The sequence below is a fragment of the Macrobrachium rosenbergii genome, chromosome 11 (genome assembly GCF_040412425.1).
Source record: "Macrobrachium rosenbergii isolate ZJJX-2024 chromosome 11, ASM4041242v1, whole genome shotgun sequence".
NCBI lineage: Eukaryota > Metazoa > Arthropoda > Malacostraca > Decapoda > Palaemonidae > Macrobrachium > Macrobrachium rosenbergii.
In genome coordinates this window covers 33,820,195-33,845,551 of record NC_089751.1, presented here as the reverse complement: position 1 = coordinate 33,845,551, position 25,357 = coordinate 33,820,195, and the positions used below count along the sequence as shown (strand labels likewise).

At 36.5% G+C, this 25,357-nt stretch overlaps 1 protein-coding gene across 2 annotated transcripts; it reads right to left on the bottom strand.

Annotated features, from left to right (window-relative positions):
• Positions 1 to 222: 222 nt before the first annotated feature.
• LOC136843304 (uncharacterized) lies at positions 223 to 16,983 on the bottom strand. 2 transcript variants are annotated; one of them, XM_067111535.1, is made up of 6 exons: positions 16,846 to 16,983; positions 7,623 to 7,763; positions 5,744 to 5,953; positions 5,509 to 5,637; positions 611 to 709; positions 223 to 313 (listed from the first exon to the last, which is right to left on the bottom strand). In XM_067111535.1, the coding sequence occupies exons 2-6, from the start codon at positions 7,761 to 7,763 to the stop codon at positions 245 to 247; spliced, it is 648 nt and encodes a 215-aa protein (XP_066967636.1). In that variant the 5' UTR covers positions 16,846 to 16,983; the 3' UTR covers positions 223 to 244. The 2 variants fall into 2 exon arrangements, with proteins under 2 accessions (XP_066967636.1, XP_066967637.1); XM_067111536.1 differs by lacking the exon at positions 16,846 to 16,983 and adding an exon at positions 16,766 to 16,833.
• Between the last annotated feature and the right edge of the window lie 8,374 nt (positions 16,984 to 25,357).

Here is a 25,357-nt window from a genome sequence, read left to right as displayed (position 1 = left end):
TTACTACAGTACGTGGACATGCAGCAACCATTTCCCGAGAGAGTTGGTCATGATGTGAGTTTAATTGCAATGTATTTTAACTAAATTGAACTTGTCATGTCTCCTATTGTATGAGGGTTCCTTCATAGGCACTATCGATTTCATTTCAAATTTAGAAAAATCAGTAAGACACTAGCTGCGCATGCATATATGAGAGATGGAGGCATAAATCAAACCAACATAGTACGAGAATAAGGTCTTTATTTTAACGGTTGGACTTGGCAACACGTTCAAGTTCATCCTTCTTCTTGATGGCGTAGCTGTTGGATGATCCCTGAAACAAACGATGACAACATTTAACAAACTAAATAGTGACAACACTAAACATCATCGGCAGTCAAGTAATCTCATGATTATATATTGGCATCAAAGATATAAAGTTAATTCATTCTATGGTTTATTACTACATATTCAAAGTGAATCAACACGTCATTAATATGTGAATTTACTGCACGAAGTTCAACTACGAAAGCATTTGCACCAGCCTGTTATACTGTACTGTCCTTCACTTTGTATAAAGCATTATCCTTTTAAATTTTATACTATCTTGTCTTTCTTCATTATTACTTACCTTGGCAGCATTAATCAACTCATCAGCTAAACATTCAGCAATGGTCTTGATGTTACGGAATGCAGCTTCACGTGCACCAGTAGTCAACAACCAGATAGCCTGAAAGAATATATTTGCTATAATGAAACACAATGCATTTACTAAAGCAGAAAAAAAGCATACCATACCATACAACCCTACTGCAGTGCATATAAGGCCTTAATTAGCTTTCTATTGCAAAACGCTTGCCTCACAATTTTCAAAAATGGAGCACACCCACATTAGTAACCATGAAGTCAAGCGGGTAATATAAAACCCTAGACGCATCGTGCAGTTGTGGTGCTGGTGTATTTTTCACATTTCCCTAGCATACTACTGACACCTTAGAAGGTAACACACCAAAGTTCAGTCTTGATTTATATAGATAATTATACCTATAACTTGTACCTTTAAGGTCAGTTTGATACCAGAATCTGACTTCAAGCACAAGAATTTAAAATATCTAAATCCAAATACTGTAGACTTCTGCTTTTGATACACTGAAAGCCCATGACGAACTGTTACGTTCAAATGGTCCAATGACACCAAACTTTGTGGGAACTGAAATGTCAACTAAACCTTAACATTAAAGCAGTACACTTCCACCCACTATAATTAATAAACTTGACAGTCCTCAATCTCTGCCCTTCAATAACTTTTTTATACAAACTGAAATCTTTTAAGATCAGCCCTTTCTAAAACTAAGGTATCACAACCTAACATCCAAAGTCCTGGCCAAATGTCCAATGGGTACCATCCAACCTCATTCTCAGATCTGTACTCATAGTACCAACGAATCTTTCATGGAAGCCCTGCACATACTCATCAAGATAGTCCTTTTACCAAGGCTTTATGAGCAGCACCTCAAGTTGTCCAGACTTTAATACAGTATGTTATTTGCTTATGCTTTTCTGCTGACAATGTACGGTACTAGTACAGAACTCTGATAGGAAACTAGAAGCCTGGTCCTGCGCTGTAGCAATGCAGACTTGTTGACTCAAAGACACCCAAAGAAAAAAGGAAATCACAAACAGGAAAGTCAACTGGTACTCCTTCCTCCCTTACCTGTATTATTATTAGACAGTTTAACCACAACTGTAAACACCTAGTAACAGTAACCAACCTTTGGTGACTGAACCTACCTGCAGCTAATTTACTTCTTGTAACAGACAAAAGTTGGTATTATTAAAAATTCTTAAGAGCAGAAAAATCATAAAAATGCTAAGTACCTTAGCCATATTGTGCTAACTCTTAATATTCAACACTTCTGTAACAAACTGAACTTTATTCCAAAAATAATTATTGCAATTAATTACTATTATCTGAAAACCTGAATCTATTCAGTGAAAATGAAGTCCAAAACCATGACGTGTGTTGAAAGGGTACTATCAAACCCCACTCATTGAGTTGTACTCTTAGTGGTGTTAGCGAATCCTTCACAGTACTCTTGCACACTTCTGTACCTTAGTAACACATCCATTACCAAGGTTTCGATAGGTGCAACTTAAAAATCCAGATGTTTGTATGCTGACTAATAATCACCAATACTTACCATTTTCATGATAGATTTCTCCTCCTGTAACAGGGTTAAAGGTGGACAGCTCTATTTTATTCTCGTACACTTCATACTCCAATTCCCATTGTTCTAGGACTCTCTACACATTTTCTCCATAATTTCCCGTGCCTGCCATCCTACTAAACCCCTTTCTATTCTCCTGACTATCTGCCACTTATCCTCGCTTACTAGTCTAGATTCTACGCCATGCAATTTCAATTACAAGATCTTCTTAATTCATTCCAGCCGTGATGTATTTAGTAGTCTCGTCTGCTCAAAATATCCAGTTTTCTGTAAGTCACCAAACCTTCCTGACAATCTTTCAGTTACTAAATTAAAAGATCTAATTACTGTACTTTAAGGGAACTACAGACATTCCGTAAAACCAGAAGAAACTATGTTGCTGCATGTAAAACTCCAAGTAAGCTTCACATTTATGAATATATATATATAGGTAAAATTTGAATGCCTTAAAAATGTGTTGAAAATTTCCAAATTAAATTTCAATGTCATCCTTCTCCTGCATAACCTACAAAACATGAACACCCATGATACTGGTAAGGGAACAAAGCAGTTTATTATCTTGACTAACTACAAGTACTCAATAAATCCTAATGCTAAATGGATATTTATGAGGCCCAATGTTTTATATAAAATACCTGAATTAGGATTGAGGAATATAATGTTTTAAATGTCCAAAGGGTACTATCAAACCCCACTCCTAAACAGTGGTGTTAGCGAATCCTTTGAAATAATTTAGCACACTTCGACACCTCAGCAATATTTGCGGTTGCCAAGGAGGCTATAAGAAGGTGCAACCTTCCTGAACAAACTAACTTTCAACACTTATCCAGTTCTAAAATTGCAATATTTCTCTCTCAAAAAATATAATAAAAAATAATAAACATTTCACCCAACCCACACAACTTTAAATGTTCACATTCCACTGTACATGGTGACTGTCTTGAACCAAACATGATTTTTCTTGTCATCACAATGGATTCATTTCACAGTCATCCACACTCCTAACTTTTTCAGTTTTACAAAAAACGATGAAAAAGAAGCAAGACGAAAGGTGGTTTACATTACCTTTGCAAAAGCAAAAATTATTATAACATGAACATCCGAATTAACTTTCTTCTTTTATGTTTCACAGCTAGGTTGTGAAAATACACATTCCTCTTGCTAACTTGAATTCATGAGGAAGAGCAGATCCTGTTCCAAATTTTTTTTCAAGTAAAACATTGTGGCAAGTATAGCTAACAATTCTCCAATATTATTCAAATCATGTGACATTTACAATGACATTTTTATAATAAGGTTTTATATACTTACCCAGTAATTACATAGCTATTGGTTACTTTTAACCAGCAGCTTAAAATTTTGAAATTGCGAGCCACGCTATTTATTTTGGTTATGGCGACATGCCCCACCCACTTTTGGAGGAAGAATAGGTACAACATAGCAAAGAGCTTCAATTTGTTTATGCCCTTATGTCTGAGCGAGGAGGTGGGCAGGCTCCGATCATGTAGTTACTGGGTAAGTATATATAAAACCTTATTTCATTATAAAAATGTCATTTTTATATTAAGTAACTTACCCTGTAATTACATACCTGATTCCCATATTGAATGGAGGTGGGAAGGCTGGACATATCTACCCCAAGCCATTATTACTAGTGATGAATTTGTGAATTGAAACTTGCTAACACTGAATCAATGTTGAACCTTACCTGATAAGAGATCTGTTACAGGTTAATGCTGCCTCTGGTTGGCGCTCACCTTATCCAGTAGAGGCAAAATTTAGAAAGGAAATGATAAAAGAGAAAACAATTTCCAGAAAAAAATTGTATCTCTGACTGAGATAATTGTAATTTAGCAAAATACAAAAACTAAAGGACTGAAACGTAGGACTGCCAAGACATACGTAACATATGATGACCAAGAATTTGCAATACGCGTGAAATATCCAGCGTACACAGAAAACAACTGGAACATTATAAAAATTGATGGTAGCGATAGAACCCTACGTTTACGACTTATTTTGCCCCATTGAAGCTGACTTGATTATCCAACAATGTAATTAGTATTTAAACCCTGCACAGGAACTGAACAGAAATAGAATTTAGAGCAAAGGCCAAGCGCTGGGACCTATGAGGTCATTCAGCGCCGAAACGGAAAGAGACTTCAACAATCAGCAGGCAGAAACAAACTGAAGCTCTTTGCTATGTTGCGTCCATTCTTCCACTGAAAGTGGACAGGCATGTCGCCATAACCAAAACAAACTAGCGTGAACCATAATTTCAAAATTTAATCTGCTGGTTAAAAGACACTAATGGCTATGTAATTATTGGGAAAGTTACTTATATAAAAATTATAATTTACCATTTTGTTATTAAACTCCCACTGTGTACCAGGAAATTTTAAACACTTTAGTCATTTCATATTACCGTACCTCATTGCCTTACCGTTTTACAACCTACTTTACTGTATTCTTAATGTGCTTTTCCAATTATTTTAATTATTATATATCTTAAGCTACTTTTCAACATTTTAATGTCTGTATGCTATTCTTGTCATTTCTTGGAAGATTCTGCTCAAGTCATATACAACCATTTTCATGTTTCGCTACTTTACATCTACTAGCCTACTCAAGACTTACATTCGTAGTTACCATTACTTGTACACTGTATTCCACTTTATAACATACTTTTTAACTAAACTTTTCAAAACCGTATTCTTAAGCATACTATAAACTTTGAATTCTGATCTCAAATTACTTGCGCTAAGAAAACCTGCAGTACCTGTAGCTCTACTTCCATGGAAAGTTACAACACGTTTAAATTTACTTTTCTGGACGAGTACAATGCACAACTAAATATATCCACAGCTAAAGTAACAGCTACAGTAGATCTTTGAATGCATTATGACTTATAATTCTATCCAAACCTCCCACATAACCCATCAATAAAATTAAACAATTTGTTCATTCTATCAAACACCACTAAGTGGTGTTCACAGGCTCCATGAAATATTCTAGCAAACAAAAACTTTAATACCAAACTTTCTCTGATTTTGGGTGAACAAAGAAGTTTAAAATAATGTTACTGGGTTGTCTGATTTATGAATACTTCAGCATATAACAATTGTGATGCTAGACTACTGCAAAATAATGTAAACTCCAAAACAGCAAGGCATGCCAAACTCTAAATTGGTACCTTATAATTGAATATCTAGGAATAATAATTGAAAATGTCAAAAAACATTTTTCTTTTTCGATCCATAAACTGTTGCTGCTTCTATACAACATACTGTATAAAACTAACCTGGTTAACACGACGAAGAGGAGACACATCAACAGCCTGCCTTCTTACTGTACCAGCACGACCAATACGTGTGGAGTCTTCTCGGGGTCCTGAGTTGATGATGGCATTGACAACAACCTGGACTGGATTCTGAGGGTAATAAATACAATGATTAGCAACAATACAATTTCTAAGCCTAAAACTTCCAAAAAACACAACCATGAAAAAAAATATATATAATAAAAAAACCACTTACCTCACCAGTAAGAAGGTGAATGATTTCGAATGAGTGCTTCACAATTCGGACTGCAAGAAGCTTCTTGCCATTGTTACGACCATGCATCATAAGAGAGTTGGTCAACCTCTCAACAATTGGGCACTGGGCTTTGCGGAATCGCTTCGCAGCATACCTTCCAGCTGAATGTGGCAAGTATTTAGCATAGTACTTCTTCACAGCAATATAATCCTAAAAATAAAAAATAAAGAGGTATCTACCATTAACTTTTACTGTTTTACAAGACTCCTTGTTCAAATTTTTTTTTTAAACCTGCTTTGATAAATGATAAAGTACATCATATGCTGATGAATTTTCATTCAAATTTTAGGATATTGCCACACCTTTGGCCTAGCTTTTGAACTGTTTGTATTGAGTACCCTATACATAAGTACAGCAACAAAATAAACCTTGTAATTTGGGAAATTCTATCTCTTAACCCAGTTACGAAAAAAAAAAAATTAAACTGATAAAAGACTAATTCCAACACATATACTATACTTTACATTTCAAAAAGAAAACATTGTTAGAGTATTGACAAAAGCACTAGTTAAAAATAATTATGTACAGTAAAAACAAATGAGTTGTCCTTTCTTCATATATCATGTTCAAGGTTTTTTTTTTTCCCATACCTTACCTATGTAGAGAGCAACTACAATCAATAGAGTAAAGAGCTATACACATTCATCACTCATTACTGTTTATCTTTACTAGTACAGTACTGCAATGCTTTAGCTTTCAATTATAAAAATGAATCTAGGTTAACAAACACTACATTCTTCAAATCTAATAGTACGGCCAGTTTCAGTTTTAAACCTTAGTCGTTATACATGTCGTGTTTCATGACCTAGGTCAATTTCCCCCCTTACCTCAACTACTCCCTCAACCTGCCGCCAAAACAATCTCCAAGGATAAACATTCATAGTGTGCATTCAAGTATGTATTCAAACCTTACTTTACTTGTCAATGGTGTAAATATCTTTTATACAGTATGCTCAAAATTATAGCAGTGGTACGAGAGAGAGAGAGAGAGAGAGAGAGAGAGAGAGAGAGAGAGAGAGAGAGAGAGAGAGAGAGAGAGAGAGAGAGAGAGAGAGAGAGATTTACTAAGTCAAGAGTACATTTGACTGTGTAGTTCTCAAAATTATTCAAGTATAAGTTATACTACCAAAGATGCAGTTCGATGGCGTAGCAGTAATTCTTTCATATGCTACACCATATAAATAACAATTACTGAATGCTGGTTTATATCTTTAAGAAACTAAAGGTTCCAGTATTAGGAATGAGTGCTTCCAGTATTAGGAATGAGTGCTAACAAAGAAAACTGCAAACCTTAGCAGCCCAGACTTAAGCTATTCAGTTAGTCAATGGCTATCAGAACAACTTCAAATTAAACAATGGGGAGGAAAGTTTGTGGGGATCAGAGGATAAAGACTATTCCTAACTTTTCCAGAATATGCTCCTAAAAGTTGGGATCCATTTTATATAGCAGCACACTTGATTTATAAAGCAAATCTGAAAAATAATGAGTAACAATATTCGTTGAAAAACCTTGCTTTTACTAGTCTTAAAAAAAAAAAAAAAAAAAAAAAAAAAAAACACACACACACTTCTAAAGGTCTCTCGAGTCTTTAATTATGTAACTGGGACATGCCTGCCTAAATATCAGTTTACAAATAATAAAAAAAATTTACAAAATGCACTTGACAAAACTGCCACAACAATGAAAGGTGGGTCTTCAGATTGTTCAAAATAGCCTATACTGTACTGTACTGTAATACCAATGACAATGTACAGTAGTATAATAGTAACTTTGATAAGTTTCCAAAAATTAACACAAACTACACAGAGGAATACCTACCTGCAGGGACATATCACTTAGCTGCACATCATCCAGAGACCATTTGCCAAACAGTTTGATCTCTGGCAGTTCTGGGGCAGCCTCAATCACTGGCGCAGGGGTGGCTGGCGCCTCTTCAGCTCCATCATCAAAGTCTGCCATCTATTAGAAATAAAAGCCCATGTAAACTTCAACTTGAAATATGTATATATGTAATAATTACATGTAAGAGAATAATACAATCAAAAGTATCTTAATTTTCACTAGCTTTGATATAAAATTCCACATTACATGTCCAAAGGGTACTATCAAACCCCACTCATTGAGCTGAACACTCGAGTGGTGTTAGCGAATCCTTCAAATTACTATTGCACACTCCCGACACCATAGTAACATATTACATTACTAAGGCTTTAAAAAGGTGCAATTTTTCAAAACAAATCTTTGATTTCAACTTTGATCATTTTTGACAATTCACTAGCTTATTGTAAGTTGACTGCAAACTGCAAATTAACTTTTTTCCAACCTTATTTTAGCATTTTTACTTACTTCATATACTTACCATTTGCATTATTACAATGCAAAACCTTACATCACAGATCTCATCTCACATGAAACATAAAAACAACCAGAAGTTCTTTAGTACCCACTAGAAGAATACTTTCCAGCCTGCTGACTGACCATAACTGTACCTTATATTTAGTTTACAATAAAACTTTACTGTTGTTGCGCATCCTGATTCCTGCTAATCGCTGACCGGGATAGGTTACTGCCTCTTTGGGGCAGACACCCTGACCAGGTCAGGGCACACTGCCCTAATTTAGACTGGGTAGGTAAGATATGGTTAGGTCAGGACCTGTCATCATAGGAAAAATGATGTCTATTTATGTATGAGGAACCTGTCCTGGTTGACGACTGGCGGAATCAGGCCGCAAACCTAAAGTAAAGTTTTACCTTAGCACTAGTATAGTAGCCAGATTTAAAATTAAAAAATTTTATGGCTTTATAGGTTATCTTGATAAGTAGCAATATGGTACCTGCACAAGAAAACTCAAGATGGTTGTCCCTGAAAATTTTCTGAAGTTTCCACTTACTGCAGAAAGGAGAAGCCGAAGGTTACCATTGACAGTAGTTCTCTAAATTGCAAACAAACCAACGATGCTACATTGCCCAAACCTGACAGTAGTAAGGCTAAGAGCTCCAGGCGGGAAAAGCAAGCGTGTGACTGCCTTCCTCCCACACATAAAAGAATAAAATTGAGTACAAGGATGGAAAGAAACATGTAATACTTAGAGAATAAGAATAACACAATCTAAAGGATCTTCATTTTCACTAGCTTTCAGATATTAAATTCCACATCACATGTCCAAAGGTTACTACCAAACCCCACTCACTGAGATGAACACTCGAGTGGTGTTAGCGAATCCTTCAAATTACTATTGCACACTCCCGACACCATAGTAACATATTACATTACTAAGGCTTTAAAAAGGTGCAATTTTTTCAAAACTCAGCTACCATATAAAAACCTTGATTTCAAGTTCGATACTTATCAAAATTTACTTGCTTAGTATTTACCATACGGTGACAGCAATCTGCAGCTTCAACTTTTCTTACCCTTTTCAGCATTTTTATCCACTTCATATACTTTACCATTTGCATTATCAGTACAGTAGTTGCACATTTGACATTAAAATACAAAACCTTACATCAGGGATCTCATCTTACGTGAAACGCCAAAATAACCAAAGGTTACCTAGTCTTTAGTGCCCACTAGAAGAATAATTTTCAGCCTGCTGATTGACCATAACTGTACCTTATAGTTAGTTTCCTTAGCACCAGTATAGTAGTAAAATGAAAAAAACTGATGGCTTTATAAGATATCTTGACAAGTAGCCATAAGGTACTTGCATAAGAAAACTTAACTGGTGCTGTCACTGACAATTTTCTGCAATGCAGCATGCCAAAGACACCATTCCTAGTTCCCTAAGGAGAAAGAGGCTGTAAACTGCAAACAAACCATAAACGCTACACTTCCCAAACCTGACAACAGTAAGGGCAGTAAGGCTAACAGTTAAAGAGAGGGCTGAGTAAGTGTGTGAATGCCATCCTCCCAAAGGTTACAAAAAATTAAAATGAGTAAAAGGACAGAAAGACACCATGACAATGCTATAGCTCTGAGTTCCCATCTGAGAATCTAAGATGAATAAATCAGCACCATTCTCTGCTTTCCCTTCCCCTACTGCTCCTGATTTCTGAGTCTGGGCTTGGATATCAAGACACAGGATAGGGTATAAACCAAGAATCCAAGAACAAAATGGGATATACTCTCCTAACAAGAGGCATCCCACCTGTGCTTCAACCATCCAAGCATATGGCAAACTGAAGTACCCTTTACCCACCAGGGGATAGTTGTGAATTGGCTAAGCATATTTTGAGTGGAAAACAAAGCCAGTGGGTAACTAATATTCTATCAGTACCAGCCTAAGCATCACTTGACAGACTAATATTCGATCAATACTAGTCTAAGCAACTGTTGTTAAAGGTCTCGTTAAAGTACAACAGCCCTCATAAAATTTCTGTTCTCCAGTAAGTGACTGTGGGCTACGGTAAGTCTACACTTTACTTACTATTAGCGAATTTCAACTTACAACCAACACAAAAAATTAAAAATATCAGTTCCCCATTGGGCGAGTAGGTAGAGTTGTGGGCTAGCACTCACTAGGCCCCAGTTCAAGTCTCCGGCCGGCTAATGGAGAATTAGAGGAATTTATTTCTGGTGATAGAAATTCATTTCTCGCTATAATATGGTTCGGATTCCGCAATAAGCTGTAGGTCCCATTGCTAAGTAACCAATTGGTTCTTAGCCAAGTAAAATGTCTAATCCTTCAGGCCAGCCCTAGGAGAGCTGTTGATCAGCTCAGTGGTCAGGTAAAACTAAGGTATATTTAACTTAAAACATATTTCTCAAGATAATAACATATGCCAATTAAGCTAGTATCAATTACAGTAAATCCCCAGTATTCGCATTCTCACATATTCACGGATTTCTCTGTGGAATGTATCTACCCATTATTCGCAGAAAATTTGCCCATTCGCGGTATTTTTCACCGAGAAATATTCACTAATTACTGTATTTTCATAACTAAATGCACTTTTTGTGATAAAACTATTAAAATAGGCAGTTCTAAGTGTTTTTAGTGGGGTTTTAAGTATTCGCAGATTTTAGATATTCGCGGGGGGGCGGGTGGGTTTGCATCCCCTGCAAATAAGGGGGGTTTACTGTACATAACGTGTATTTTAGGAGTTTGTCTTGGGGTTTCTGGACACAATTAATCCAGTTTCATTCAATGTTGATACAAAATGAATAATAAGAATTAGCCTATTTATAAAAAAAAAAAAAAAAAAAAAATAAATAAAAAAAAAAAAACTAATTTCGGACTGATATGCTGAACACATTAGTAAATAATGGAATAAAATATTAAATGCAACTTGTATTCATTCTCATATCCTACATTTCATGGAAAAAATTACCAAGTACAGACTCTGAACAGAAGGGATATCAATTTGCAGTGAAGCCATTGTAGGATGGGTCAAGTGGTCTGGCCTAGGCTATCATTTTACTGTAGTAAGTAGTAAACCCCTCGTATTCACGTTCTCACGATTTGCGCATTTCTCTATGGAACATGTATGCATATTATTCATGGAAAATTTGCCCACTTGCAGTATTTTTCACTGAAAAATTTTCACTAATTACTGTACAGTATTTTCATATAATTTTCATGACTAAATGCACTTTTGGTGATAAAAATATTAAAATTCTCAGGTAAAAGGATTTTTTTTTTTTGTGTGTGCGCCTGAACTATGAAAATAGGCAGTTCTAAGTATTTTTAGAGGGGTTTAAGTATTTGTGGATTTTAGCTATGGGGGTGGTACTCATCCCCCACAAATATAGGTGGTTTACTGTATTACAGGGGGAATATGACCTGGTTAGAATGCAGCGTGAGGTCACAACCCTGTCCCCCCCAACCCAGTTAAGCACTTTGGTTACTATGTCCTGACCTAACCAGACCTCACCTCCCTAACCTGACTGGGTAATGTGCCATACCTGAACTGGCTGGGAGGGGCTTTGGTCACCCCAAGACTACCCCCACCCCAATAACACCAAACACCAGCCAGCCCTATGAGAGCTGATTAAACTACTACTACTACTACCAACACTGAACACTGAAAACACAGACTGAACCCTTGCTTGGAGGTAGTGCTACAACCTGCGGTAATGGTTTATAAGTTACCAATATATGACAGAGCTATATAACCTACACAGATGTGTAGAGCTCCTTAAAACTAACACTTTGAACCCCAATACTAGTCGCAAACCAAAATTTACTTATATAATGAATTTATTTAAAAAGCCCGAATTGTCACTCTTCCGTAAAAACTGAAACTTTTCCAAGTCTCAACACCCCCCTGAAATCACTCCTGTGCATGCATTTGTAGTGTTTGTTGCAGACTGTCTGGCTGAAGTTCCACCCATGCATTCAAATTATCCAATGAATGCGACTGTTTCCAGTACGAGCGTATTTTGAAGTCCATCCCACACTATCGAATTCCCCCAATGAATCTGAATGATTTCTGATGACAAGATACTATTGGCAATATATTATATCACAAGATTTTCTTAGCTCATTATACTGAGTTATCTAAAACACACCATTAGGCCTGTATCAAGCTTTAATTTGCATTTTTTGAGTAATGTTATCCTTCAGTATGGCTATTTTAGAAGTAACTTGTAATGGTTGTCCTTACGATCAATGGCTATTCATTTCCAATTTCCACTGAAAAAGATTTTATTGAGTATTTGCACACTCAGTTTTGCGCAAGGGAGTAATTTGCCCTAATTGCAACAATATGAAATTGTAACCTACATTTTTTAAATGAGCTCATCAAATGATGATTTATAAGGTAAGACAATACTAGCCCTCCATAGCTAATACGGCAAGATTGTAACCAGTAAATACCCCCATGTTAAGTGGCATTATTTTATATGGGCAACTAATATCACTTTGCCATTTTTAAAAAGAGCTCCTCATCAAATTACGACTTATTCTATAAGCTAAGGTAAGACAATTCCCCACCTCCATTGCTAATATGGCAAAATTGTAACCAGTAAACACCCCACGTTACATGGCATTATTTTATATTGGCAACTTATAAAATTTTACCAGTTTTTAAAAAGACCTCATCAAATTATTACTTATAAGGGAAGACAAGACCCACCCACCCTTGGTGGCTAATATGGCAAAACTGTAACCAGCAAACACCCCTACGTTACGAAGCCATGAGCAAAATGCAAACTAAAACAGTGACGTACTGATGAGTTATGATGTTATGCAGAATACAATGTTCGAGTGTTGTTATTCACAGACAGGGTTCATGATTTCACAAGTTAAGAGTTTTTACACTCACACTGGATAATGGAATAGTTTTTCTGGAGAATTATCATGCATTTTCAACGTATCTGATGAAGATTTTTTGTCAGATATCCAGATTTTTGGAGTTGTGGATTGAAAACCCTTAACTCCAAAAATATGGATTTCCGATGAACTTCTCTATCAGAGTCATTGAAAACACATGGAAATACTCCAGAAAACTAAATTTGGAGCCTGTGAATGAACGCTGGACCCCCTCCCCCTTTTGGCGCCAAAAATTTGCTATTGAAAGAGCGACGAAAAAATTGCTCTCTGTACTTCATAATGGTAATAAAAACTGTGCTTCTGTCAGTGTTGCCAAAAGAAAAAGCGACTGGAAAACTACTAAATGGTAAGGGGAACCCTGTTGGGAACTGGGGTTTTGGGTGGGGGAAAGCACGTCAGGTTCCCTGCCGCCCGTAACACACAAAATTCGCTAGTCTGCATACAAAAGGTTGTCCCGCTAGGCTACATACGTAAGGCTGACCCGCTAAACTACATACGTGATGCTGACCCGCTGAACTACATACGAGGCTGATCGGCTACACTACATACGTGAGGCTGACCTGGTACTCTGCACACAAAATGTTGTCCCGCCACTCTCCTTACAGTAGGCCCTGATGCACCTATGGAAACCGCTAGCCTACGGTACTTGTAGCCTATAAGAACCATGGTTAGGCCATTCCCTACCTACATTAGAGTGGACAGAAACCGCTAGCCTAGGCTATTTGAAGCCTACATAAGAAACATCAGTTAGGCTATTCCCTACCTCCCTACCTACATTAGAACGGGTGTCAATTTTGTAACGGTGATTTTTTTAACATATCTGCTTTCAGTTTGAAGTGGCGGAATGGTGCTTCGCCCGTTACCCGCATTTTGAAAAAATCTTGGCAAGCTTGTATGTTCTAGCAAGAGATAATATCTGTATTCAGTGTAGCCACAAGGGTTACAAAAAAAGACAAACAGCATAGTAGGGTCCATTCCAAAATATAAACTAACCTAGCAACAAAACAAATGTAAAAAGGTAGGTAAATGCTCTGCTTACGTTATTCAAAGTCAATGCTGTCCGACCATGTTGGTGACAGTATCGGCTTCGTAAGTCCTACTATCCTGCTAGCTGCCAAACAGGTGAGCGGGAATTACTCGGCTCGGGTCTTATTATAGAAGGTCGGGAAAGTAAATCAGAGACAGAGGATGTTGGGCAGCTCTTGAGCGGATAGACACGCTTAACTAAATCCAGAAAAGCCCGAAATGGACGCGGAACACCTTCTAGATACGAATTGAAATCTTCCATGGTGTTGACTTTCAGGAACAAAATCAAGGCGTGACTTTCCATCATGCCGGTTTGAGACAGAAAGAACACATGTATTTCAGAAAATATAGCCGCTTTAACACTGTCAGGTACAGAGATGTGATGGAAGAATTTTGGTTGTGAGATGGTACTTTCGTAAAGCCGTCACTTGCAGAATCGTCGCATTCAGCAAATAGTTGATCATCTCAGCAGTTAATGTGATGAACACGCGATATTGGCCGAGTCATATGACCGAGTTGGTAGGTGCGTACATGAGTTCATACGTTAGAAATCTAGATTTTGTGTCTGATTCTGCCCAAAAATTAGTTCGATCGTTCATTAGCGGAGCTATAGCGAGATCGTGAAGACATTATCTTTGACTGTGGCAAGCTCTTACAATTGGCAGAATAAGGTACAGTTCAGACTCTTCGTTTTTCTGTGAAGTGTGAACTTATGTTTTTTTTACCATGTTTCAAGACATTTTTGAACTTGTGTGGGAAGTGGATGTAGCATTTTACCATTTCAATATTTTATTTTATTGTGTTCTGTTTAACCATGCATTTTTTATTATGTTTATACTTGCATATTTTTTTTGGAAATCGTTATTATTTTGTGCTTAATTTTTTCGACAGATGTCATGGTTGTGGTGGTTGTGGTGATGACTTTGTGGCCAATGAAATGATGTAGTCATGATGGTGTGATTATAGACATACAATGCATACCTTGCAAAGTATATCATCTCTGTGTGGATTGACTTTTTGAGACTTGACTTAATAATACTTAAGTTGGAGCATGCGAGAAGATTTTGACTTTACAGGTCATTAGCCATGATTAGACTTTTGAGTTGGAGTTGGATTATTTTTTTTGCTTGACAATTTCATTTATGATGCATTTTAATCTTTGCTTTGTTTGTTCATTACTTGTTGGGTTGCTTTAAATAATAAATCTATTTTTGTAGGAAAGATTGAGTTTTCCTTATAAGAACCATTTCATTTCTTTAATTTGGAATGCGAGAACGAAAGAGATCTTTGCGACATTCGCGAGAGAGAGAGAGAGAGAGAAGGGGAAAGCCGCGAGAGAGAGAGAGAGAGAGAACAGGGCTGAACCCCCCCATCGCCTTCTGAAGACAGACCAATCGGTATGCTATGTGATATTCCTACACGGAATATTTTGTCTGTTTCCAAATGGTGTTACACATGTTTCTGGCGTTGGCCTGGGCCTATGAATCACATCGATAAAACACATTGTTACTGGTTCAGAGTAATTATTCCGTAAGCCCTAGGGAATGACCTGGGTCAGCCTGAGATACGATTGGATGGAATTAAATTTCCCACAGTCAGGTTGGGGCAGCATACGGTGGCAGCCTTAGGAACTACGGGTGAGAGGAGCACCACACTTTGGCCATCTTAATAACTACAGGAGAGCGGTGCTGTGTGACACCGTTCACGTCAACTTGGTACTTGGAAAAAGTTACACTCCACTGAAAAAATTATTGTTCGGGAAAATCAAGCAAATTGGTCAAGTAAGTTACTTTTACTGGGCACGCTGAGCAAAATTTATTCTATGAAATTTTTCACTTAGTCATTGTAAATGAGCTATAGGCGTGTCCCTCGGTCTTCCACACTAGCCCTATTCTGTTATCCAATGTGGGATATTGGCAAATTTACAACATTTACCAAACCTGCTCCTGTCATTCTAATAGGCTACTCCCTCTGAAACGCCTATAAGGTCTAGGTTACAGTAGCCCTGACCCCTAACTCTGCATTAGCTCCTATGTCAAGTCCAGGATGCTCAAAAATTCTAAAGATGTAGGCATATAGCCTAACAATTACTGTAATTAGTAATAATGTCTATATACTAAGGACACCGTTGGCACTTCCATAGGATAATTGTATGTAGCCTAAGTGGGTGAAAGGCAAAGGCATTACCGGCACGACTGGACTCCCTGGACTAGCCTACATAGCCTTCAACCAATCCTACAGGTCTGGTTAAATAAAAAAATCAGAGAATGCATCTATTACCAAATATTCGTCAGATTCAAACACCTATAGACGGAGATGATTTCTCCAACTAGGATAAGGTCTGTGCAGTAACAGCCGGGTTAAACTCTGCTCAACTCTTCTAATGGAAATCTAAATAATGCTGTGGGAACAGATTACACTTCAAAATATCTTAAAAATATCTTTCTTAATTCATATAACGCACACTGGTAGGTTTTTTTCAATTTTATAAATCCAAACCTCGTCAAATTCAAGAAATTGCAGCACCGACAGTTATCACACATGAAAGAAACGCATGGTCGTGCACGCTGAACCATTGTTTACATTCAATTTCACTTTTATAAAGAAATATTCACACCTTTAACATAACTTTCTTTAATAAATATCCGTACTTGCACTCACAGCATAAAACTATTCTCCCCAAAAAGAAGAAAGGCGGATAAAATACATGAAATAATCGTATCACTTAATGTATACCTCACCTTTGCTATATGATGTCGACCAGAAAGAGAACGTTAAGTACCTCGACATAAATGCAGATATTACACATAGTGTAGTTCTGTAAGTAAATATTTCTTGAAATTTATTAATTTTATAAGATTTATATTCAAATAAACAACGATTTTTCTAGTATTTATGGAATATTTTTATTAGATATTTACCGAAATGTTAAAGTAGCCTCCGTTTCTGGCGGGACATTCAAAAGTACTTGACACCGTGGTCAGGAAAACACTTGTCTTCACTTTGACTTTCACTTTGCTTGGTTTTATGTACAGCCCTCCACAAGGATAATTCCCCATCTGGCGGGCCCTTGTACGTCTTCAAAATAAGGTGCTTCTTATATTTTATAATTATATTTTAGTGTTTTCTCGTCAGTATCGTAGCTCCTGCAGAATAGGAGTCTTTAGTTCTTTTTCAAATTTGCTTTCTTCTTGTATGATCTTCACTACAGGCGGTATATTGTTGTATCCAAGTCTCCGTCAGCATGCATAGGTCTATATTTTGATCATTTATAAGATTTCTAATAGTGTTAGTTTTATTTCCTACGGACTGTATGTTTATTAAATTGCATAGAAGATTATTAGTCGAAGCCATGATCCGCAGTATTTTTTTACTTTTAACATATATTCATTATATACTATGCACTTATTGCCATCATATGTTTTATGTTTAGTATCACTATGGCCTTTCTTTACACAATTTTTACACTTTAAGGTGATGCTAGCACATTCATTTGATTTGTGATTTTCCCACATCTAGGGCAAACTTGGTCATTTCTACAATTTGTTGCGCTATGACCAAATTCCTGACATTTATACTTTGCAACGGCTTTATAGTGTACATAATTTGTCACCTCTATGATCTATCATAGATAGCCGTTCATATTTGTGGTGTGCCTTTGATGAAATAGTGCTTATATTTGTCATCTTTGGCTATAATTTCCTTTACAATTTTCAGGTCGTAGTTTTCAGAAATGAGATTACCTATCCATGGATTTTTCTTTGCAATGTTATTGACAATATCATATTCATCCTTCGGGACATATATTGCTTTTATTTTGGGTTTAAGTTTACCCTTCTCATTTACTGATAGTGCTGGTTTCCTGAATCTCCTTTTTGGCACTTTCTAAGTTTTTTCCTGTTTGGAAATCTTACAAATAAGTATCCATCTCTTGTTGTTTTAACCTGTTCAACTGGTGCCGTTATTTTACTCATAATTTGCCTCTTTTCATTTTCTGCTGTGCTCTCTTCGTTTGTAGATTTGATCAGAAGTACTTTTTTTGTCTTTAGTGACTCAGCATAAGTTTGGTCCAAGTTTGTCATAGTCTTAACATCTTTATCAACATTGTCAATTTTGTGTTGAACTTCATCGATGTTGATCATTACGTCACTAGCTTTCTGAGCCGAATCCTGAATCAACTTAGCTAATATCTCTGTGTTTGATTTTATCTCTTCAAATTCATCTTCAATGAGTTTTTTGTGTTCTTTGTTCAGGTCTCTTGCAGCAGTTGTTTCAGATGTATATGTTGTCACTCCGAAGTATGGGAGTTATCTGTCCTCAATACCTGAACATTTGTAGTGGAACCATGTATCACACATTTCACAGCAAGTTCCTTCTTCATCACCTTCCTCAAAGCAATGTCCACAAGTTGCTGACTCTCTCGATTTGGGGTGACCCATCCTCCCCCAGTATTTTCTTTAGTGTTCCATCGTTTCGTGCTGCTTCGATAATTATGAGATCATGTTCGTATGATGGTTTGATCTTCCCTTTACTTGATTTAATTTCTACCGTGTTTGTTTTCTCTTTTCTCTTCCTCTTCTTCTTATTCACTTGGAACATCGCGCAAGTCAGGCACTTTTCACAGAGCACTTCACAGACACGTCCCGCTCGCAAGAAAGCTACTTTTTATTCAGTTCCATACACATAAGTATGCTCGTGTGTGTGTGTGTGTATATATATATATATATATATATATATATATATATATATATATATATATATATATATATATATATATATATATAAATGTGTGCATGTGTTATACCATCGAACTGTTCTCTTGACAGGGTGACTTAAGAAAAGTAACACTAATGTCTGCGTCATATCTGTACTTTAACTGCCGACTTATGAATAAAACTCGTGTGGAGAAACCTCCACCACATTAACTGGTCCACACACCTACTTTAGATTGTCAACAGCATCTCAGTGCATACACATAGAGCTTTTATTTAATTGCTTTCTTTCATTCTTTCTCAAATCCTTCAGCTGAAACCTTTTATGAACAGTCAACAGACCATAAGCTCAAGAGGGCTTCAAAGGGAAACCAGCCTGCAGAGAGAGAGAGAGAGAGAGAGAGAGAGAGAGAGAGAGAGAGAGAGAGAGAGAGAGAGAGAAGTAATGGGAAAAGGTGACAGACAAATAAATATAAGGAAACAGAAAATAAAACAGATACACCTGAATTCAGGAAACGTCAGCAGGAAACAGGAATGAATTTGCTCCAAGCTTAGATATTTGTAGATCTGGAGATTTCACACTTGCACTACCTAAACTATTCCACATTTTATTGGTAGCCAAAATAAGACTCCTAGCAAACTTATACTAGAACACGACAGTTTGCAGCAGCAGCCTGCCCAGTGTTGCAATAAAAAACAATTAGGTCAGGTAAAGAAAAGTCCTTCTTAGATATAAAATTCCTACCATTCAGTACTTTAATGTCATCTATCAAGTTATTTCTAGATCTTCCTCCCTCTAAACACTTCCAAATCATGCACTATTTTTAGGTACCTTTTTACTCCTTAATTCCACATGATTCCATTCCTTTACAGAAATGTTATCTTTTCTATATATTCTAAGTATCTCCGCGATTCTCTCCATTTCAGTTCTTTTCATGCCACATAGTCTTCACAAATAATTCAATGAACAGCTTAATCCTTTTCCTTTCATTTTTAGTCAACATCCATACTTCATTTACCATCATAACCTTATCCTATTCACATTAGCCTTAACTATCCCCTTTCGTAAACACTAAACTTCTCACTAGTTTTAGTTTCTCTGCATCATAACAAATCAGGGCTGTTTTGTCTGCAAACATCAATCATTCTACACTCCAATCACGATTCATTTTCCTATCCCGCTACTTTGCACTTACTCTTTTCTCATGCTTTCTGCATTACTCCGCTCATTAAGATATCGAACAACCTTGAAAACGCCACAAACCAATTTCTCAGTCCCTTTTTCACACTAAACTATTTCAGATTAGACCGCATAGTCGTTGCACCACTTGCATAATTCATGATTCTTGATCACGGCGTATCTATGACGTTTTAAATGTAATTCAAAAATAGGCTTCTTCAACTGCGTCCTCTTCTTCTTCTTCTTTATTGTAACGCTTTCATTGTACCAGAATTCATCAACAGAAAATGTAGATGAAGTTACAGGGTTACTAGCTCAATTTTTAAGCTGCACGAAATTTAAACCAGCGTCCTTGACTATTTATTTATATTATATTATATATATATATATATATATATATATATATATATATATATATATATATATATATATATATATATATATATATACATACATTACATACATACATACATACATACATACACACATATATATATATATATATATACATATATAATATATAATATATATATATATATATATATATATATACATACATATATATATACACATATATATAGCCTATATATATATATATATATATATATATATATATATATATATATATATATATATATATATATATATATATATATATATATATATATATATATATATATATATATATATATATATATATATATATATATATATATATATAATATGTATACTTATACAATGAAAGAGCAAAAGAACCACGTGACAAATGTGTATTTTCCCGATAACTCGGCGACTACTCCACAACACAGTTGCTGTCACATTAAACCGCTGTAATTAGGCGTAGAACTTAAATCGGACTTTTTAGTTTTTACTATCTGTTTGTTATCCCTCCTTTATGACACAGCTTTCACGTGTTATTCAATGTTTTTTCAAGTATAAAATCTTCATTTTAATGTTACCTTTAATAGTTATTTTATCTTTAGGCGTTCACTGATTTGAATGTTTGCTTATATTCAAAGATCATTGCTATTTGTGAACATACTACTAGCTATTGTAGCCTATCCTTACAGTATTATTCTTTTGCCTAACTGCCACTTGAAAACTATAGTGTTACCACTTTACTTAATTTTTATTGGTGAAACTTTACATGTTACTACTAGAGTTTTTTCTTTTTTTTTCCTTTTCCTTTTTTAACTACTACAGTTCACTGGCCATGTTTCTAGCTTTGACACCCAACGCTTCCAAGATATAACTCATAACACTCAGTGCTAGTCTCATGTACTCTCCCTGTCTTTAGTTAGGGTATTTTATGGTCTCTAAGGTTATACCGTATCTTGATTCTTTTTCTTTAATTAATTTCCCTATAGGAGAATAAATGTTCAGTATCTTCTTCGAAAAATTCATCCTTGTATTTTCCTGTGAAGTTCGCCTTCAGGTGCAACATATGGAGCCTAGCCTTCAAGTTCTTTAGCATTCTGATTCATATTGAAACCTTCTATGAACTTCAGCTGCTTCATTTCTTTCCGCTTCTCTTCCAAGGTCTCTCCAGTGTCTTTGGTTCTCTTTCTTTATTTCGTTTTCAATGATTTTTTTTCATACTTCCCAGTCCTTCCGCTTAAATATTGAATTTACCGCATATTGTTGCTATGCTTTTTGTCCGCCACTTTATACAGGGGGCTCTTAGCTGTTCCTCTATTATATTTTTTTATTAATCCTTTTTCCTCAGCGCATATTTTCGATATGACAGATATTTGGATATGCTCACTCAGCAAACTCAGTTGAGTGCACGCTACAATGCTAGAGTTAGGTACAGAGCTTTCTAACATAAAATGGATTTTCTGATTTTTAATTTAATTGCTACTCCTTCTTTTATGTGTTGCTCGTTTCACATATCATTTATTGTTTATTTCACTTGTAGGTTTTTGTATCCTAATGTCACCTTTGCAGTTACTTTCCCTACAGGGCTCCTTAATTTGAATATTTCTATTCAGTGACTATGTTCTTTTCATGGAAGTAATGGTTAAAATGATTTTTTATCTATACTCTGCTACTGCACCGCTGTAATCGTAATCTTGTGTCCTTGTCTCACCACTCCTGAGAATTATAGTGTTGCTACTTTACATAATTTTTTTCTTAATTGCATTTCTATGACACTTAATATATTATTATTTTACTATCTTTTTACCTCTCTTTTGCTTTTAACTGTCACAGAGCTCACTAGCTTTAACAACCAGAGCTTCCCAGGCTAACATACTTCTGTACAGTCATTGCTAGTCTTATGTCTTCACCCAGTCTTTCGTTGGAAGACTTTAGGGTGTCTAAAGTTATGTCCTGATCCTTTATTGCCTATAATTCGTTACAAAAGAATAAATGTATAGTGTGGTCTTCTCCGCTCTATAATGATCACATATGTCATCCCTGTTGCTTCATGTCCAGCATATGGGGACTGGCTTCTTTATAGTGCCAGCATCCTTTGCTTCAAGTTCTTTAATACACTGATTCTTATTGAAAATTTCACTGGTTCCTGTTCTTCGTCTTTTGTATTTCGTATTTTGTAAATACCGAAAAGCATGGCACCCACGACCTCCCGCCTACTCATCATATTGGTTTCATTGGACGCCCAGAGTCCAAATCAGCCCGTACATCAAGAGGTTCGGAACCAGTCGTGTCTTGCGGAGGTTGCCTTTAGCTCGAAACAATTTCGATAAGGGAGGTATTAATTTAGGGGATTTTAAACCGCGCCAGAGGTTGCCTTTAGCTCGAAACAGTTTCGATGACAGCAGCATTAACTTACTGGGTTTTAAACCGCGCCAGAGGTTGCCTTTAGCCCGAAACAGTTTCGATGACAGTGGCATTAACTTATTAAGTTTTAAACCGCGCCAGAGGTTGCCTTTGGCTCGAAACAGTTTCGATGACAGTGGCATTAACTTACTGGGTTTTAAACCGAGCCAGAGGTTGCCTTTGGCTCGAAACAGTTTCGATGACAGTGGCATTAACTTACTGGGTTTTAAACCGCGCCAGAGGTTGCCATTAGCTCGAAACAGTTTCGATGACGGTGGCATTAACTTACTGGGTTTAAACCGAGCCAGAGGTTCTTTGGCTGACAGTTTCGATTAACTTACTGGGTTTTAAACCGCGCCAGAGGTTGCCATTAGCTCGAAACAGTTTCGATGACGGTGGCATTAACTTACTGGGTTTTAAACCGAGTCAGAGGTTGCCTTTGGCTCGAAGCTATTTTGCCTATGTTAAGCTAAGCTGGCACGTATAGGATGAAGAACAGCAGCGTGCGAAGTGTCCGTGGTTCCCTCCTTGGACTGAGGCTTCTCAGCGAGAAACCCAGAGATCACTCTTACTACGAAGGATTCCTAGGTCTTCATCCGTCCTTCGAATACTGAGAGGTGTTGCTCGCAAGAGACACGCTGGCCCAGAAGGCCGCATTCACGATGAGCAAGGTGAAGAAACTCTTCAAGCAGGGCTCCCACTTCAACGATGACGACCATCAATCATTAAAGCAAAGTGTTTAAGCGCTGTGAATCCCATTTTTCAATGAGGGCAGACAATATGACTTGGCTTCGACCATGGTTTTTATTAATGGCACATGTTCCTTCCTGGAATTTGAAGACGGAAATTACGTCTTCAGATTCTGTGAAGAGGGACGAGTGTCTGGGAAATCCTGACAGTCAGTTCTCTTCATATATAATATGATATAATATAAAATAGTTTATTAGCAAATCTTCCGATGTCTCTAGCGCTTTTTTAGTCTTAAAGGAAAAAGCACTGGAGCCTTTGATGATTTGCCAGTGATCTGAAGAAAATATATAGTGGGGCAGTGACCGAAAAAACTCGTTCTGTTCCTGGTCCCGCAAACGTTAATTTTCGTACACATAGATTTCTCAGACTTGTATATCGAGATAAGGAATTTGGTTCCTCGTCCAATTGTAAATTTTAGTTCTTTGTAAGAGAAAACACTGAGGTGGCTTTGTCTATCCGTCCGCGCTTTTTCTGTCCGCCCTCAGATCCTAAAACCTACTGGGGCTACAGGGCTCCAAATTGGTACATTGATCACCCGGCCTGCAATCATCAAACATACCAAATTTCAGCCCTCTAGCCTCTGTAGTTTTTATCTTATGTAAGGTTAAAGTTAGCCATGATCGTGCGTCTGCCAACGATATAGGACAGGGCACCACCAGGCCGTGGCTGAAAGTTTCATGGGCCGCGGCTCATACAACATTCTACCGAGACCACCGAAAGATAGAGCCATTTTCAGTGGCCTTAATTAGGCTATACGTTGTACGAAAAACTCGATTGCTCCGAAGAAACTTCGGCGTATTTTTTACTTGTTTTGTTTTGTTGCCAAATATTCAAATAACAAAGGAGCTGTTTCGGCTTTAAAAGGGTCTCTGAATACACGCACAAACACACACAAACATATATTATAATATATATATATGTGTGTGTGTGTACTCGTACATAAGGCAGTCAAATTCATTATTTCTCTAACGATATATAGGATTCTTTGCTCTACGTAAAACAGTCGTCCACTTGCCGAACCAATCCTGAGCGAATTTTGATGTGCCGTGGCCTTAACTGCAGGCCCAATGTCGTCAATTTCTTTTCCAAGACCCCTGTGCCCTACCTTTTCCTAAAACCCTAGCTGGTTTTCCTGAAACATTCCCAGTTAGTTTGCATTTATCTTTCACGTATTCTTTAAACTGTATCAGTATCTTTTTTAATGTTTTTATTTTGAGGCTGCTCCATTATAATTTCATGCATGCAACTACATGCTTGTTTGGCAGTGTACTTAAAATAAAAAAAGTGCATAATCTTAGTGGATGTTAAATTATGTTCTAACTTAAGATTTTATCTTTAACTTGCAGTGTAGTTCATTGCTTTTGGATGGGGATCTGCTGACGATAACATAGTCGATCTTTTTTTTTATTTCTTGGCAAATAAAGTTCATTTCTTCCGGGACAATCTTGAATGATGATGTTGCAAGATTTTCCAGTGAACTGTGTCAGTCGAGATAGCTGTAGTCCCTATCAACGATTTTATTTAGCATTCTTATTCTTTCATTTGTTTCATTTAAAAATCAACAATTCATACTGATATGTATTTTTGACTCCTTTGTGGTAACGATACCCTGAAAGGTTTTTTGGTTTTACTCATATATATATATATATATATATATATATATATATATATATATATATATATATATATATATATATAATTATAGAAGGATGGGTGGTCGTATTCAACAGCCTAGATAAATTATAACAGTAAGGAACTTGAGGAAGACATCTTAGGCATTTGCATGGCTTTATTGCTTACGTTACAAGGCCTAGCCTCATTATCAAAGAT

Excerpts from the sequence above, each read along its gene's own strand:
- LOC136843304 (XM_067111535.1), bottom strand. The coding sequence starts at position 7,763 with ATGGCAGACTTTGATGATGGAGCTGAAGAGGCGCCAGCCACCCCTGCG. Across the intron at positions 5,954-7,622 it reads TAAGTGATATGTCCCTGCAG|GATTATATTGCTGTGAAGAA; the intron begins GTAGGTATTCCT and ends TTTTATTTTTAG. Across the intron at positions 314-610 it reads AGTTGATTAATGCTGCCAAG|GGATCATCCAACAGCTACGC; the intron begins GTAAGTAATAAT and ends CGTTTGTTTCAG.